The sequence below is a fragment of the Polistes dominula genome, unplaced genomic scaffold (genome assembly GCF_049000335.1).
Source record: "Polistes dominula isolate Pdom_NZ unplaced genomic scaffold, Pdom_raw_medaka contig_21, whole genome shotgun sequence".
Classification (NCBI taxonomy): Eukaryota; Metazoa; Arthropoda; class Insecta; order Hymenoptera; family Vespidae; genus Polistes; species Polistes dominula.
In genome coordinates this window covers 290417-309111 of record NW_028301061.1, presented here as the reverse complement: position 1 = coordinate 309111, position 18695 = coordinate 290417, and the positions used below count along the sequence as shown (strand labels likewise).

Sequence of the window (18695 nt, the reverse complement as noted above, 5' to 3'; positions counted from 1 at the left end):
AGAAGAAGAAGAAGAAGAAGAAGAAGAAGAAGACAGAGAAAGAAACTATTTAAAGTAGCTTAATGGGGTATGAAAAGAAAATGAAAATTGATACGAACAACTCTTGGAAGTTTTCTCACCTTTCCCTTGATTCCCAACCATTTCCGATATTGCCTAGACAGTAACAGTAAAAAATTGCACGATTTTCAGGAAGACCCTGTCCCTCTCACCTTTTCCGTCTTTTTTTTTACACCGGTCGATTCCCTCTGCCGAGAGAACTGGTAGATACCGAGTTTAGGAAGGACAGAGAGAAGAGAAACGAGGGTTGAATGGCCGTTCGCTAAATTATCGGGTAGAAAGAGGGAAATCGGCTGCAATCCGTGCGCGGCCAACCGCAAATACCGAATATCTATATATATATATACATATACATATACATATACACATCCCCACACTCATACCTATACTCACACATGTCTACGTATACAGGATGGTCGAAAAATTTCTAGGCGATTATAAAAATATATTATTCTTCTTCCAGATTTATGTAGAATTATTTGTTCCATCAGATTGTAAAACTGAGAGTTAGTTTTTGAAAGATTGGCATTTTACTAAAAGTAGCTGAAAAAGTTTGTAAAAAAAAAAAAAGAAAAGGAAAATCAGGTAGATACTTTTGGTCTACCTTGTGTATATACATATAACTTTATATTTGTTTCTCTCTCTCTCTCTCTCTTTTCTCTTTTTCTGTTGACCTATTCATCTTCCTTTTCTCTCTATCCGTCGATTGCGCACGTTCACCCCTTCGGTATCCCCTTCGGTATCCCCTCGGTATCCCCTCGGTATCCCCTCTTTTTCTCGGCGATCTGCTCATCGGAAATCATTGCCACGCCGCCATTGTCAGCCGTCGAGGCACATTAGATTGGCTTCGACCCAATACTACCACCGATTTCCCAATTCTGCCCTGGTAGAATCGCATTATTCGGATTATTCGGTAGCCGTCGCACCGCGTCGCGTCGCCAAGATCGAATGAACCTTTTTGAAGGAAGCCCTTTCACCGAGATTTTCGCTAAAAGGCTCGTTAGACTTTCACCAGCACCTCCTATTCTTCGCTAGTCGATAAAGCCAGATAATTTCTCCATCACACATCCATTTTTATTTTATTTTTATTTTCACACCTATCAGAATGATTCAAAGATCGATGCTAGGATATCGATGTTGATAAAACGATAACAGAATCCTTTTGTAGGTGGATCATAAGGGATTCGTACACGAATGAAATTTTCATTTTTCATTAGCTAACATTTTTTACTTTTCTTCAGACGAAATTCTGCACACCATGTTAGGGGTTTCTTTTTTTATTTTTGCCTTTTTCTTTTTCTGCAGGTTTTTTTTTGGAATAAGGGGTTAGAACGGTGGGCAAGGGAAAAAGGAGGGATATTAAATATCTTGAAGGATGAGAGAGAAGAAGAAATTCGTCGGTTGTCTGCAGAAACCTATTTGAATCTTTTAGCAGTGCCTAGAGGCTCTGAAAGCATTGACCAACTGCTATGCACAAAAAGTAGATAGTGATAATAAATATTCTACATCTGCAAATTACATTGAACAAATTCTGCGAGTCATTTTCACTGAAATGGAATAACACAGGGTAGATAATAGAACGAATAGAACAATACTGGTGTGTTATCATTGAACTATTGTATTTTTAATTTAACGCATGCACATTTGTAGATGTGTTAGAGGAAGAAAGGCTGTAGGACGTAGGGTTGATTTGCTTCCGGTAGAAAAGTAGAGGTACGGAGGGTTGTTACGTCATGTGTGAAATTACCATCACCCACCTTTAATACGCTCATCCCTAAACTATATGTTTGTGTTACAGAAGAGAACTTTTGTATTGTATTGTATAAAAAAAAAACGTGAGAAGATATTGCAGTGATTTTGAAAAATCTTTCTTACAACAAAAACGCTATAATTAAAAAATATAAAATGTAGGGGTATGCATATAAATGATTATATTTCGAAAAAGAGATGAAAGTAGAGATAGAAAGGGGTAGGAAATAAATGGAGAGGGGATGATCGTACATTTCTGTCCAAGAACGGTCAGCACGAACGAGATTAATAAATATTAGAGAGGCGTGGGTAGCTCGAGGGAATGCACATGATTTAAAGAGGCGCATGTTGCTGAGCGTTTAATAAATAAGCTCTCCTGCTCGTCTCTCTCTCTCTCTCTCTCTCTCTCTCTTTCTCTCTCTCGTTCAGTACGCAAAATTATTCTCGGGGAGAATTGTACTACCCAAAAAAAGTTTCTCCCGTTTTGTTTGTCTTCCATTTTTTTTTCCCATTCTTTATTTCATATTAGATTTCAATACTTGTATACATAATTCAATGAACCCTTTTTTGCACTTTGCGCTAGTTTTGTAATATTTAAACAAAAAAATAAGTACTTATTAATTTGTCCAATTTTACGGGACTTTAAATAATTTCCAATTCAATTAGAACTTCAGTAGTTTTTTGAAAAGGCAATTGAAATATTAAACATACAATTAGATTGTACCATTAAAGTAAATTACATCGATCATTTTTATTATGTATTTGAAAGAAAAATAGTTGCGTTAAAAGCTACGTATTAAATCGTATGTACGCGTAATTCGGATGGAAGACAATCGGTTAAAATGGAATTAAACGTGAAGAGAGGCGGACGAAAGCGTAAAATTGAGGACAAAAAGTTTGTCGGGGTGGTGTTGAGGGGAGAGTGCTCGTTGCTGGTCCTGGTGGTGGTGGTGGTGGTGGTTGGTTGGTTGGTACGCTAGAGAAAATTATACCAGGATATAAGAACCCTCTCCGTTTTAATGATCTCCTAGTTTTTTGTAATTAGCCAGCACTTTCCACGACCACGCACTGTGCTTCTGTCTTTCCTGGCTTATTTATTTTCTCAACCGGTCCTCTCGTTCCTCGTCCTTGCTTTCTGACATTTCATTTTTACCTATAACAATGAAAATGTATAACATTCAAAATGAAAAGAAATAATTTTGACTGTCATCTCATTGAGTAAGCATTTTTTTGGGGGAGGGTGGAGGAAGATCGGTCAAAAATAAACAGGAAATCTATCGATTTAAGTAGAAGGTCGAGCCTCCTTTCAGTATCGATCTTGGCAAGAGCTTCGTCGTCGAGACTCTACGACCCTACGATTCACTTTTCTACCTCTAACATATGTTCTCTCCCTCTTGGAAAGCAGAGAAATACGCACACACGGAAGAACTATACGACATATATATATATATATATATATTCGCACACAGGTACGCACAGCTCTCGTTACGCTTCCTGAACCTATTGTCTATAATAATCATCGGCGAGCTTTCGATTATCCGGAAGAACGCTTTACGAGTACCAGACACCCAGCTTTCCAATTTTCTGATCGCTTGCCTCCTTGACGGCTGTATAATGAAAGAGAAAAAAAGATCTAATCGATTACTTTTTCTTTTTCTTTTCTTTTCTTTTCTTTTCTTTTTGTTATTCTACTTTATTCAATTCTTCTTGAGAAAGGAAGAGAAAATTAATCGTTTGTAACTTTTCAGATTAGATTAACTCGGGAAGGAGGAACTTTATTAAGGTGGCTATAGTCATTTAAAGTTACTTGTCATATCTATTATAACTAATTTCCTAAAGGATTAAAAGTTTGATCATTTCGATAATCGAACAAATTCGATTATTACAATTTGAATTAAATTGTAACCAATTAGAGATCTAAGATTTGTATCATCAACTTCCATTTCTTTTTTTTTTTTTTTTTGTTGAAATAACTTGGTATCGATAAAAAAAAAATATCCTTTGTAAAAGGAATAATCGTAATAAAAAAAAAAATAAATAAATGGTATAGGGTTCGAGAGATCGAATTGTCGTACCTGAGTCGAATGGTGGGGAGTAACAAGTAGACTATTAGACCAATAGCGTGCGAGAGAAGAGGAGGAGTGGAGTGGGAGAGAATAAGTGTGGGAGCGTTGTCGCTTGGCAGCGCCGCGACGCGTTCGAGGGGAACTAGACGTGACACACGACGCGTTCTCTCGACAATATTCCACAAGGCTTTTCTAACCTCGTCCTGGCGCTACGCGCGCGTCCGTCCTCGTCGTGTCGGCTCCCTTCGTTTCGTTTCGTTTCGTTTCGTCTCTCCGTGTGACGTGTTGTGTGCCATCGGAATATAATATATCCCTCACACACCTCTTTACATTTTTCACATTTTTCATATTTTTTCTCTCTCTCTCTCTTTCTCTCTTTCCTTCTCTCTTTCTTTCTTTATTACTCTCCTATATTTTCCATTAGTTTTTTTTCTTTTCTTTTTAAATATCAAAGAACTTACTTTCCTCTACTTTTTTTTCTTTTCCTAATTATAAAAATCGACTATTTGTGGTGACGAAAAGAGAATATTTAAAGAACAGAGAAAGAGAGAAAGAGAAAGAGGATTATCTTTTTTTCTTCTTCTTGTTCGTCGTCTACTTATTGGAAATTGCAGTGAGAAGATATAACCTGGAGAAGAGGATCATCGATCTTTTTACCACACTAGTAAGAACTTATTAATTTAATTCATTACATTATCTTGATAATAATATTAACGAAGTAATTGCGAATTGACGCGATGATCGATCATCGATTTATATCGATCGTAATATTTCGAAAGAAAGAGAAGCGTCTAGCCAAATTCAAATGTAATAGAAACTCGGCGGCCCGCCCATTCGAGCGCTGACCAATCGAATGTCGAGATTTGACAGTCAAGCGAACTTTCAAAACTTTGAATTCCTTTATATTTGTTTATTTTATTTTTCACTAATTTTATTACAATAATAATAATTAAAGTTTGTTCTTAGATGCATGTACTATGGCCGAGTACTTATACATTTTAATTGGGTTGATTTTCAAGATTGCGTTTGAATAATTTTCAATTATTATTCTTCATACAATAGGATGTAACAAATTTGATAAATTATTCAATATGGAGTATATACAAAATAGTATATATATATATATAGTTTTCGTGTTGAATCTGCTTACGTATCTATCCGTAGAAATTTTCTGTAGCCTAGTTAGAGTAGGTCGATACGTGAAAATACCTGCAGTCGTTCCAGTTCAATTCATAGTGAAGGAAATCGTAATAAAATGTTGACGACGACGACGACGACGACGACGACGAAGACGACGAAGATGACGACGACGACGACGACGACGAGGACAATCTGACGATCGATTTGGTTCGCCTAATACATATTTAAAGATCATGTAGATGACATGTATGTAAGTAGTGCACGTATAGAGGGTGGTTCAAACTTTTCTAAATGATTTTCAATATCGATTACAATACTTTGAGACCTTCCAGAATCATTTTATTTTCAGATTACAAAACTACAAACATAGAGGACGATTTTTGTACGATTTGAAAAGTATTATTTGTTTAAATACACTTGAGAAAAGAATAGTTGATTTAAAAAAATTAACTAGAAACTTTTGGTTCAACCTGTATACAAGAGAGACACGTTCGCCTAACTTTTTCCCTTACGTTTTATACGCCCTTTTTCTTTTTCTTTCATTTTCTTTTCTTTTCTTTTCTTTTCTTTCTTCGCTATCACCCACGAGCATCCTTTTTTTATTCCAATGGATATTATTATGTCTTCGTACATTAATTATCGAATTAAAGTAAGGGGAAGATAATAACGTTAATGTCATTTTTAACTTTTAAGTTTTCTACCACATTCTTTTTTAATTCAAATAAATATTAGTATGATTATTTTTAAAAATCATATTGATATTATCTAATGGTCCAAAAATCCTAGCAAAAAACAAAAGCGTTACACATAAGAATGAATGATTGAGAACGAAAGAGACATAGATAAATGGAGAGGAAGAAAAAAAAAACCTGAAACAAAACAGCAACCCTTCTTTTCTTGCTCCTCTTTGACCAACGTTCCCTCTTTTTACCCCTACTTTTCTCCCATCTCAGTCAGGGCAGCTTTCATTCTCTGGACGCGTCGAACGTGTGTCTCTTACAAAAACTACCCTTTCTTTTTACCCTCTCTTTCTCTCGCTCGCTCTTAAGGTGCATTATTTTTTATCCTCTTGCCTTTTATTTCGTCAGGGGGAAAGAGAGTGCATATATATATATATATATATATATATATATATAGAGAGAGAGAGAGAGAGACAATGTATCCATCTCTTTCTCTCTCAGTTATTTTACTCGAAGTTGTAGGGTACACACTCTCTCTCTCTCTCTCTCTCTCTCTCACTCTTTTTGTCGGCAATCTTCCATCTCTTTCTCTCGAAGCTTTCCCTTTGTCTCCGTGGAAACCTTGCGGTAGTTATGCGACGTTCGGGTGCTCCAAGCAGGGTGCCGAGCCTCGACTACGTGCAAAGGGGGTGGGAGTTAGGGGGAGAGGATACGCTCCTGGAACGTGACTTGGGTGCAATATTTAAAAGCGGCACAACGTCAATACTCTTCTTCTACTACTACTCTCTCTCTCTCTCTCTCTCTCTCTCTCCTTTTTTATTTTTCTCGATTCTCCATCTCTTTCTCTTTCTTGCAGCATCTTTCCAAATCGAGATAACACCCACGCATTGTTTCTCATACCTACATATATCAGCTGAACTCTTACATTCTCCTCTCCCTCTTTCTCTCATTCCATTTTTAGAAGAATATCCTTGAGGTTTGTTCGAGGTTGACCTTAACCTTGTATGCATGCATGCATGCATGCATAATCTATATTTCCATGTAATGCAGAAACATTTGTATTAAGTCAAAGTATTGATTTTTTTTCAAATCATTTATGGTAAACTTTGAGACCCCATTTAAATTACTTTTGATATTTGATGCATTATTATTCTACACTTACCCTCTTTTTTATGCATGTATGTTACAAGGAAAATGTAACTAATTTGAATATGTGTAGGTATGTATGCATGGTGATAATTTGTCTACAGAGAAAGAGAGATAGAAAGGAAAGGAAAGGAAAGGAAAGGAAAGGAAAGGACGAATGATACGGTAGGGTGAATAAATGCGACAGAAAGTTATGACAATTATGAGGGTGTGTTTGTAGAAGTGTAGAAGTAAAATAAGAAGGAAGGAAGGAAGGAAGGAAGGAAAAGAAAAAGAAAAAAAAAGAAGACTGTGCTGTGATGGCACTCTGGCAGCAGCTTGCCCTTCTCGACTGTCTGTGCGACGGCTCGTGAAATGAAATCGGGGACGACGATGATGGTCGATCGTTTATAAGTTTGACGATGGATAGAATTCCTTCTTTTTCTTTTTTTTTTCTTTTTTTCTCTCTCTCTCTCTCTCCTTTTTCTTTTTCCTTACTCTTCGAGGTTTGTTCCTACGATAAACGGATTTTCCATGATCCAATTAAGTCTTTCAAGTACGAGGTAAGAGGGAAAAAAGGTAGATCGATAAATTCCCCTTGTAATTTTTTACGTGCCGATCAAACGTGCAAAAGTAGTAAGTTCACCCTTCTCTCTCAAATTTTATTACAACTTTCGACTGTATGTGTTATGTATTTTTTTTTATTGCTATATTAAAGTAATCAATTACTACTGGTAACATATGATAAAATAATATATTGCGAATAAGAGAGAGAGAGAGAGAGAAGAGAGAGAGAGAGATGTAGAGAAGTGTAGAGGTTCAGGTTCGAGAAAAGTACAACACAGTGACAGCGGTTTTGTGATCCTCTATCTCGCGTATGCAGGTCACGAAGATGAGAGGCACCTATTGTGAGTCAGCTTGACGTGTTCTAATTAAGAGAAAACCATGCGGATAGTAGTGGTTTCACACTCATACTCATCAACTCGTCGTCTACTAGTCTACTATCTACCATATTTTCATAGTTGACGCTTGTCAAAAGCATTCTCGTTCTCTCCCTCCCTCCCTCATTCTCCTCCTACAATATATATATGGTTATTTTAAATGAAATAGATTTTAATATTTTTATTCTTCGTATTTTCTCTCCCATTTCTTCTTCCCTTAGCATTCTAGCTCAAATATTTCCGAGATAATTAATTCTCACTTATTTGATTTGCCCGTTGTACTTCGTGTTTTTTTTTTTTTTTATGAGTATTTTCTCTTCTCCTTTCTTCTTCTTCTTCTTCTTCTTCTTCATCTTTTATTTTTTTTTAGTTGTTGGTTGTTTCCCTTCATTTTCTTCCATACATAGATATATGTAGGTGTACTCGAACGCAAACGGAGCAAAGTACTGCAGGTACACGTTAAATTTCCCACGTGAGAATTATCAATCGACCCTCGCAATTACGCTCGTCGCAATTACGAAACTTTCGTTCACCGTAACAGGTAGCTTGATACTTGTACATACACATATATGATATTATATATGATATATACGTAAATGCATTAGTGGGTGTACGAGGGCTAAGCCTTAACGAGCTCTACGCTCGAACAAACTATTATTCACAGATTTTTGTTTCCATGTTAAGTCACTTTCAACGTTAATAATAATCAGTAAATTATTTCTATTTTGTACGTATAAACATTAAACATCTAAAATAGATGAAAGGATCGATAGATTTTCGATACATGATCGTGTAGTGAAAATCACTTCAGCTATTTCAAATGTATTTTGAGGTGAAATCATTTTAGGATTGTTCGGTACTTCAACGCAGCATCAGCGTGTTTTCGAGCCCTTCGAGAAAATTGATCTTTACAAAACGTTTCAATGGTCCTTTCAATATTTACGTTTTAAAAATAGATAAATAGATAGGGTGAAATAGTACAAGTGCATCATTCACGAAAGCTATTATTGCATTGAATTCTCAAATGAATTGTTAGCTTAAAGGATAATAGAACATTTCTGATGATAAGTCTTTCTTTACAGGATTATCCTTTCACTTTTCTGAACTCTAAATGCAATAATTATTTTTTATTAGAATATGTGCATATATAAATGTATGCGTGTAACATGCATAAAAATCTGAGAACAATGACGTGTTCTTTATTACAGTCGTTGTTGAATCAACTAGGAGGCGTGGAGATTACGTGTAGTTATATTGCCTTGATAAAATGCCGATGAATAAATTCTTTCCAAGTGAACGTGCTCGATCTCTTCTAATTTTATTATAATATAGTATATATGTGGTGGGTGCTTAGTTACCTCTCAAATGAGAAAATCGATTAGTATTCCCCTGGCAGTCGATATTATTGGTATCTTTCTCTACGAATGAATTGACGTACTACGCTAAGTGTCCTTTCAATTATTTAAGCGTATTAGCACGGCAAATTTCTGTCCCCGTGGTTTCATTGAAATATTAATCTCTCTCCCATAGCGAGATTTGTTGATAATTAAACTTGTTATTAATTTATATCAAAGCAACGAACCGTGTTGTATCGATTTTAACGCCAATTTATGATTTATCTTCCATCAAAAGTGATAGAACAAAATAACACATTTGAATTTTTCTATGTCTTCCATTGTATAATTATATACTTTATACCATATTGTCGTAAAAATATTCTGTCGGTAGAATGTAAAGTAAAGTCAGGAGGGTAAATCATTAAAAGTTATTCTAAATATTCTCTTGTTGTTCTCTCTCTTGCTCTTTCCCATTCTAATTTAAGTATCCTCTGAACCCCAACAGGGATGCCTTGTACCATATTGTGGCTTGTATTGTATAGAACGGTCTGTCCTTGTCCAAGGACAGTGCCTTGTCACTTGCCTATCTTGATTGTAGCATCTCCAAGAGTAGAAGGGATAGGGTGAGAGGGTGAAAGGGTAGGAGGATTAACTGGGGTCGTAGGAATACACGTGTTGGTTGTAGCTATTCGCGTGTCTCTCTCTTTCCTTCCTAGCAAGCTTTTCCTCTATTGGTAGATGCCCTTTAGTAGAAGGAGGGAGACCAGAAGCTACACAAGGATAAAACCACTTTACGTTCCCTGGAGGTCGTAAAGATACCAGAGACTTCTCCTCGTCTATATCTTCTTTTCCTTTCTCTCTTTTACTCACACTATCTTTGCCAAATCCGTATGCTTTCTGTGTTGTGTCACATATATGTTACACTTACTTATGTATGCATCATACACACAAATATATAAGTATAAGACATGCAAGTGAGTTACTCTATAGTCTTCTTTTCTATGCTAATCGATATATTCGTTTATTATTACAGCTAGATATTAAAAATATAAAGAAAGAGAGAGGATTGTTTTTATTATTTTTATTTAAAAAAACATTTCTTTTTCTTTTTTTTTTTTTTTATCGCTACTCTTGATCACGTATTTCTCGGTCTTTTCTGCGCCTGAGCCAAGTATCGATCGTACTGGTGTTCGAAGAGAGTACACAGGGATAGTTATTTTCAGTGTCTTTGATTTATTCATCCTACGTATTGTTTCTTTTAACGAACAATAGAATGGTCTATTATTTATATTGACATAACATCAATCCAACTTTGAATATTCCAATACCTATTACATTACTGTATTTTTCTATACATGTCTACCTACTATGTGTATATATCTTTTACTGTATTTTCTAACATACAATCTGAATGTATTTTACGCTCATGACTCGTGCCTCAAGCTATCCTACTATCTCTGTTATTATACGTAAATTTGTTCAAAGAGAAAGAGAAAGAGAAAGAGAAAGAGAAGTTAACGTCACGATTGTAATTCTATTTGATTACAGAACTTTAACATTAGATTCACCAACAGATTCGTTTGTTATACTCTTGCAAATTTAATTGCAATATATAAATGATTAATTTCATATATTTATTATTTGTATCGTCAAAAAACAATTTCTATATATGCGTATGAATATGTGCATGCATATGTGCATGTTAGTTGATGACAAAGTTATGACATTTTATTTATATACTGGGTGCAATTTATGACGTCAGTTTAGGTGAGAATCGAACAGGAATGAAAGAGGCAAATGGACACGAACGAGAGTACGAGAGTTGCGATAAATGGAGAGAGAGAGAAAAAATTGGAAACAAGGGACGCGAGGGTGTGGGTGCCAAAGGGTGAAGAGGGCGAAGCAGATAGTGGCATTCAGTGCTACCAACGGATGATACCCACGGGGAAAACACTGTAAACACTGACGCAAATCTCATTTTTCTTCTCTCTCTTCCCTACTCTCTTTTATATTTTCAAGCCCAACCCCATTTCCTCCTCACTTCCTCCCACTTTTTCTGCCGTTCAGCGACGACGCGTAATAACGATAATAAATCGTGTCTGAGTGATTTAGGGATTCATTTAACGAACAAAACTTTACAGAGTAACAGAGTAAACTGACTGGGAGAAAGAGAGAAAGAGAGAGAGAGAAAGGGGTAATAAAGGTCGTCGGATTACAGATAAATTCATTTGCAGAAATATAGTGGATCCGTGTGTTTATTATGATCGATGAAAGATTAGACAAAATTTATTTCCTTTTTTCTATTATTTCAAATTAATTAATATTACAATTACTGATGATTTTTACAAGAGAGAGATAGAGAGAGAGAGAGAGAGAGAGAGAGAGAGAGAGAGGGGATAGGGGTTGAGGAATTACTTTCGCAATTATTACTTTATTCGGTGCACATAAATTATTATTCATTTGCAAGTATTTATTTATTGGAATAATTTGTCTAAAAACTCTATACGTATGTAGATATAGGAAGAGAGAGAGAGAGAGAGAGAGAGAGAGAGAGAGAGAGGGAGAGAGAATGAGAATATTTATGGAGGTTGTTGAACGGGACTGGATAGTCCTGTACCTGTTGATCCCTCGTCGAGATCCTCCCCAACTGTTTCGTTCAACGCAGGAGGTTCGAATAACAACCCCGATAGAACGTGGGGTTGGAATTATGCTAGCTTCTCGAAACCCGATAAAATATATCATGCCTTTCGAAGACACGCGTTGCAACTATCTCTCTCTTTTACTCTTCGAGTCTTTGAAGTATCGACATCCCTCGGGAAATCAGTGAAAGATGCACTACGACTCCAAACTCCCTTTTTCTCACCTTCCTTCTCTCTCTCTCTCTCTCTCTTCTCTCTCTTTACTATCCTTTCTTTTATTCTATTCAGACAATACGATTTCTCCAAAGTCCAACAAGATCGCCAAACCTAGAAATGAAAGTCGACTTATCGATAAGCGAAACATATTTTCGTCGTCTTATTTCGATTTTATTTCATTTCATTTCATCCGCAATATTATATTTGTGAACATTTTTATTTAGAATTTAGAACACTCCCTCTTTCTTTTGTTTTGTCATAGAAAAAAATTGTCTTGCACACATCTTTTATTCTAGTCTTTCGATAATCCTTTAGAAAGAAGATCAGCTTCGAGGATACTTCTCGTGTTTGCTCACGCTTACTTGAACTATACTTGTGCGTATATTGCAAATGGAAGTCTTGTAAAATAGAAGAGTTACGTACGTGTGTATGTAATATCTGCACGTGACTGTGTGTGCACGTGACACGTTGAACACGAGAAACCACTCAAGCAATCCGTTAGAATACGTTTTTATTTTTTTTTATTTTTTTACTTACGTTAGCATTAAATCGTCTCTTCCTTAGTTTTATCTTTGTTCTGTTTACTGTTCTATATATTATCAAGATATTTATTTATTAATAAATTTCAAATAGATAGAGATGTAGAACACTGGATAAAATTAATCTGATTTGAGTTTACGGATCACCGAGTATATTTTGCTTATACAAACGAAATTCGATTACAATTGCGTTTTGTATCGTGAAAATCTTGATAATTTTGTCGTTCAATGAAAAGCCCTCATTGTTCTCGGAAACTGTTGGCCAGCGATAGCACGCTAGTTTGCTTTGAATTATTACTAAACATTATAGTTGTCTAAATTATCATTCTACAGTGTTTATCATTACAGTAGATCAAAAATTGTAAAATATATAGAATATATGATAAAGTAATTAAAAAAGATATATATTATATATATATATATTTATCGACTTATCAAGCAAATACATTTCACAAAGTAAACACACTCGTTGATATATTATTGCAAAATCATCATTACAAATACTACATACTACTACATTAATAATATGATAACAATTATGTATTATATCTAATGGAAGTTTAAAAATAACTTTAAAATATTCCAGTAAAGTATTTCATACAAATTTAAAGGCGTTTCAGATAAACCCACAAGCCATCAATGGGTGTTGATATTACACCCAAAAGGCCTAATTTGACAGGATAACTGGTCCTTGGGCTTCGTTCTATTCTATATTTTGATATGAGCGCTGCCAAAGCAGCTTTTGTCTGTAACAATGCCATTCTAAGACCAACGCAAATTCTTGGACCTTCTCCGAATGCCAAGAAACAATATTTATTAATATCAGCTTTCCTTTGATCGCTCCATCGATCAGGATCAAAGGCTTCAGGATTAGTCCAATATTTAGGATCTCTTTGCAAATAACGACTAGGTATAATGAGTTTTGTACCAGGTTCCACTTGACAAGTTAGACCATCGTAACCTTTCAATTCAATAGCATCGGTACACATTTTAATGGTTATATCGAACAAGGAGTTCAATCTTTGAGATTCGCTGATCACTTGATCCAAATAAGTCATCTCTTTCAACGAATCATACGTAATTTCACCTCCATGCTTAGCTAATACATCATTGATCTCATTTCTTACCTTTTCTTGAATATCGTAATGAATGGATAGTTCGAAACAAACAAAACTTATGGTACCTGCTGAACTTTCATAACCATCAACGAAAAATGAGAGACTTTCCGAAGCCAATGAATCCTCGTCGAACTTTTGTCCTTCGCTTCTTTCAAGATCGATCATTAATTGAAAGAAATCATTACGCTTCTCGGTTTCTTCCCTTCTCTTCTGGATAATTTGTTTGACGATTGTTCTGAAGAACTCATCGATTTCATTTGGTATAAAAGGCATTTTAACAAATTTATTTAGAAACGGAAAAAAGATCAAAACGGATTGCATGGCACCGTGCAACTTGGTCATTTTAAAAGTCTTCTTGCCGATCTCGTGAAACGATCTTGGATTGTAATTATCATCGAAACAAAATCCTTCAATACCAAATCCCGCATTTGCTACCACCTCACCGGTAAATCTTCCAAAAAGATCTTTCGTTTCGAATTCGATTCTTTCATCTTCACCGATCTTTCTGTTCAAATAATTATGAAACTTTTTGCAAACACTTCGTACAGTTTCCGATAAAATTCTCAATCGCATACCCGTGAAAGCGTAAGTCAATCTTTTCCTAGCGGTCATCCATTCTTCGCCTTGCAAAAAAAATGGATTTTTGGCAATCAACGGATCGACATCCTTTGCAACTTTCACACCGTTCTCATGGAAACTCGAGAAATTAGTTTGCAAAATGGATTTGATTAGATCTGGGTCGCGTATCAATAATCCTGGCACCATATCATCGTAAAAGCCAACCATACTCCTTTCGCTGTACCGATTATACCAACCTCGTATAAGTTGAGAAACATTCTTTCGTAATAATATCAGTGGTAATAGATGACCGACGATCGGCAAAGCATACGGCGCCGACGGTATACCTCGTCGTTCCCAATAACTATAAATCTGCCGCCAATAAAAATACAAAGCTATTATTGCGCAGATTATTAACACGATCAATAAAAAACTCATACTTCTATCGATTCAAATTTTAACTTAAAAATGAAACTTTTTTCTTTGTAACTACAGCTACAGATCTTTCTACGTCGCATTCGTGTCCGCTACTGGCCGATATTAATCAGAGCAGTTAGGATATGTCTACAGGGGTCGCTATATGTGAACTTGTCCATGCATATATGATAAGAGAAGATAAGTCCCGTTTAATGCTTATTGCCACAAATAGGAGTGACCTCTAGAAGTCGTCCCAATATAAAGTCACTTTAATTTATAAGTGGGAGAAAATAAATAAACGGGGAATGATTTATTTTTTATTTTACAAATTTTATTTATATGATTTATGGTTATATATATCATTTTCGGAACGTTTAATAATTCGAAAGAGAAAGATATGAATAAGATATATTAATGTTGCAATTAAAGACGTCTCAAATATACCCAAAGCCCTTGAACGGGTGTTGGCAATATTCCCCAAAGCCCAATTTTAACAGGATAATCGGTTCTTGGGTTACGTTCTACCTTATATTTTGATAAGAGCATAACTAATGCAGCTTTTGTCTGTAACAATCCCATTCTAAGACCAACGCAGATTCTTGGACCTTCGCCGAATGGTAAAAAGCAATATTTGTTAACATCAGATTTTTTCTCGTTACTCCAACGATCAGGATCAAAGCCTTCCGGATTAATCCAATATTTAGGATCTTTTTGTAGACATTGAATGGGTATAATGATTTTAGTACCAGGCTCCACTTGACAAGTAAGACCGTCTTTTCCTTTTAACTGAATATTATTGGTACATATTTTATTCATTACATTTATTAAAGTGTTCAATCTCTGAGACTCGCTGATCACTTGATCCAAATAGGTCATTTCTTTCAACGAATCATACGTAATTTCGCCTCCGTGTTTTGCTAATACATCATGAATTTCTTTCCTAGCTTTTTCTTGTACGTCATAATGAATGGATAATTCAAAACAAATAAAACTTAAGGTCGCCGACGAGGTCTCGTAACCATCGACGAAGAACGAGAGTGCATGAGCTGTCAATGATTCCACATCGAACTTTTGACCCTCGCTTTTTTCAAGATCTGCCATTAATTGAAAGAAATCGTTACGTTTCTCGGTCTCTTCCCTTCTCTTTTCGATGACCTGTTTGACGATAGTTCTGAAGAAATGATCGATATCTTTCGGTATAAATCGGAAATTAAAAAAATTGTGTAAGAATGGTAAAAATAACATGACGGATTGCACAGCACCATGAAACGGTGTCACCCGAAATATCTTTTTTCCAAGTTCGTGAAACGATTGCGAATTATAGTTGTCTTCGAAACAAAATCCTTCGATACCAAATGCAGCATTGGCTACCACCTCACCGGTAAATCTTCCAAAAAGATCTTTCGTTTCGAATTCGATCCTCTGATCTTCACCGATCTTTCTGTTCAAATAATTGTCAAACTTTTTGCAAACACCTTGTACCGTTTCAGCTAATATCTTCAATCGCATACTCGAAAATGCATAAGTCAATCTCTTTCTATTAATCAGCCACTCCTCGCCTTTCGTAAAGAATGGATTTTTAGCTAACAGTGGATCTTGTTTTGGATCAATTTTCGTTGCATTCTCATGGAAATTCGAGAAATTGGTTTGAATAACTGTCTTAACTAGATCTGGGTCACGTATCAATAATCCTGGTACCATACCGTCATAATAACCAACCATACTAGCTTCGCTGAACCGATTGTACCAATTCTTTACCAGATTAGAAATATTCTTTTGCAATAATAACAGTGGTAAGAGATGACCAACGATTGGCAGGACAAATGGTACCGATGGTATACCTTTTCGTTCCCAATAACTAAAAGACCATCTCCAATACAAATACAAAGCTATTACTGCGCAGATTATTAACACGGTTAATAAAAAACTCATACTTCAATATCAATTCAAATCCTAATTTAAAAATGACACTTTTTGTTTGTTACTAAAGCAAGAGATCTTTCTACGTCGCTTTCGTGTCCGCTACTGGCCGATATTAATCAGAGCAAGTAGGATATGTCTACAGGGGTATCTATATGTGAACTTGTGTCCATGCATATATGATAAGAGAAGATAAGTATCGTTTATAAAATTTATCTTATTGTTACCTTATTATCTTATCTTATTGCCACAAATTGAAGTGATCTCTAGGAGTCGTCCCAATATAAGGTCACTTTGATTTATAAGTGCGAGAAAATAAATAAACGGGGGATGATTTATTTTTTATTTTACAAATTTTATTTATATGATTTATGGTTATATATATCATTTTCGGAATGTTTAATAATTCGAAGGAGAAAGATATGAATAAGATATATTAATGTTGCAATTAAAGACGTCTCAAATATACCCAAAGCCCTTGAACAGGTGTTGACAATATTCCCCAAAGCCCAATTTTAACAGGATAATCGGTTTTTGGGTTACGTTCTACCCTAAATTTTGATAAAAGCGTAACTAATGCAGCTTTTGTCTGTAACAATCCCATTCTAAGACCAACGCAAATTCTTGGGCCTTCACCGAATGGTAAAAAGCAATATTTGTTAACATCAGATTTTTTCTCGTTGCTCCAACGATCAGGATCAAAGCCTTCTGGATTAATCCAATATTTAGGATCTCTTTGTAGACATTGAATAGGTATAATGATTTTAGTACCAGGCTCCACTTGACAAGTAAGACCATCTTTTCCTTTCAATTGAATATTATTGGTACATACTTTACCCATCATATCTAGTAAAGTGTTCAATCTCTGAGACTCGTTGATCACTTGATCCAAATAGGTCATCTCTTTCAACGAATCATACGTAATTTCGCCTCCGTGTTTTGCTAATACATCATGAATTTCTTTCCTAGCTTTTTCTTGTACGTCATAATGAATGGATAATTCAAAACAAATAAAACTTAAGGTCGCCGACGAGGTCTCGTAACCATCGACGAAGAACGAGAGTGCATGAGCTGTCAATGATTCCACATCGAACTTTTGACCCTCGCTTTTTTCAAGATCTGCCATTAATTGAAAGAAATCGTTACGTTTCTCGGTCTCTTCCCTTCTCTTTTCGATGACCTGTTTGACGATAGTTCTGAAGAAATGATCGATATCTTTCGGTATAAATCGGAAATTAAAAAAATTGTGTAAGAATGGTAAAAATAACATGACGGATTGCACAGCACCATGAAACGGTGTCACCCGAAATATCTTTTTTCCAAGTTCGTGAAACGATTGCGAATTATAGTTGTCTTCGAAACAAAATCCTTCGATACCAAATGCAGCATTGGCTACCACCTCACCGGTAAATCTTCCAAAAAGATCTTTCGTTTCGAATTCGATCCTCTGATCTTCACCGATCTTTCTGTTCAAATAATTGTCGAACTTTTTGCAAACACCTCTTACCGTTTCAGCTAATATCTTCAATCGCATACTCGAAAATGCATAGGTCAATCTCTTTCTACCGGTCAGCCATTCCTCACCTTCCGTAAAGAATGGATTTTTAGCCAACAGTGGATCGTGTTTTGGATCAATTTTCAGTGCATTCTCATGGAAATTCGAGAAATTAGTTTGCATGACTGTCTTAACTAGATCTGGGTCACGTACCAATAATCCTGGTACCATACCGTCATAATAACCAACCATACTAGCTTCGCTGAACCGATTGTACCAATTCTTTACCAAATTAGAAATATTCTTTTGCAATAATAACAGTGGTAAGAGATGACCAACGATTGGCAGGACAAATGGTACCGATGGTATACCTTGTCGTTCCCAATAACTAAAAGACCATCTCCAATACAAATACAAGGCTATTAGACCACAAAGTATTAAAACGATAAACAACAAATCCATGTTTATGAATTTAATAAGCAACACTCTTTTTTAACAAATGCAAGAAGAAGAAGAAGAAGATGTTGTCACGTTGCACTTTTGCATGCTACTGTTTAACACTAACTGAAGTCGACAGAGAGATGAATAGACAAAAGTATGAGTACATGCGTGTTAACTGGGTGATAAGTGGGGTATCATCTCTTTCGTTGGTTATCGTTACAAATACAATTTTATCATTTGCAATTACGTCATTTTAA

General features: G+C 35.6%; 4 protein-coding genes across 4 annotated transcripts in view; 1 reads left to right on the top strand and 3 right to left on the bottom strand.

Annotated features, from left to right (window-relative positions):
- The first annotated feature begins 4078 nt into the window (after positions 1-4078).
- Positions 4079-18695, top strand: part of LOC107070367 (protein Fe65 homolog) — a 71486-nt gene continuing 56869 nt past the window's right edge. Inside the window, exon 1 of the mRNA XM_089176057.1 lies at positions 4079-4536. The gene's annotated coding sequence lies outside the window, so the exon portion shown is untranslated. The remainder of the gene's footprint in view (positions 4537-18695) is intronic.
- On the bottom strand, positions 12895-14740 carry LOC107070368 (cytochrome P450 6a2-like). Its single transcript, XM_015328495.2, has one exon. The coding sequence runs from the start codon at positions 14601-14603 to the stop codon at positions 13095-13097; it is 1509 nt and encodes a 502-aa protein (XP_015183981.2). The 5' UTR covers positions 14604-14740; the 3' UTR covers positions 12895-13094.
- Positions 14892-16698, bottom strand: LOC149031373 (putative cytochrome P450 6a13). Its single transcript, XM_089176055.1, has one exon. The coding sequence runs from the start codon at positions 16512-16514 to the stop codon at positions 15006-15008; it is 1509 nt and encodes a 502-aa protein (XP_089032181.1). The 5' UTR covers positions 16515-16698; the 3' UTR covers positions 14892-15005.
- LOC107070369 (putative cytochrome P450 6a13) lies at positions 16837-18571 on the bottom strand. The gene has a single exon (XM_015328497.2). It carries the CDS (start codon positions 18457-18459, stop codon positions 16951-16953), a length of 1509 nt encoding a protein of 502 aa, XP_015183983.2. The 5' UTR covers positions 18460-18571; the 3' UTR covers positions 16837-16950.

What these genes read in the sequence shown, in the direction of transcription:
- LOC107070368 (XM_015328495.2), bottom strand. Translation starts at nt 14,603, where the DNA reads ATGAGTTTTTTATTGATCGTGTTAATAATCTGCGCAATAATAGCTTTG.
- LOC149031373 (XM_089176055.1), bottom strand. Translation starts at nt 16,514, where the DNA reads ATGAGTTTTTTATTAACCGTGTTAATAATCTGCGCAGTAATAGCTTTG.
- LOC107070369 (XM_015328497.2), bottom strand. Translation starts at nt 18,459, where the DNA reads ATGGATTTGTTGTTTATCGTTTTAATACTTTGTGGTCTAATAGCCTTG.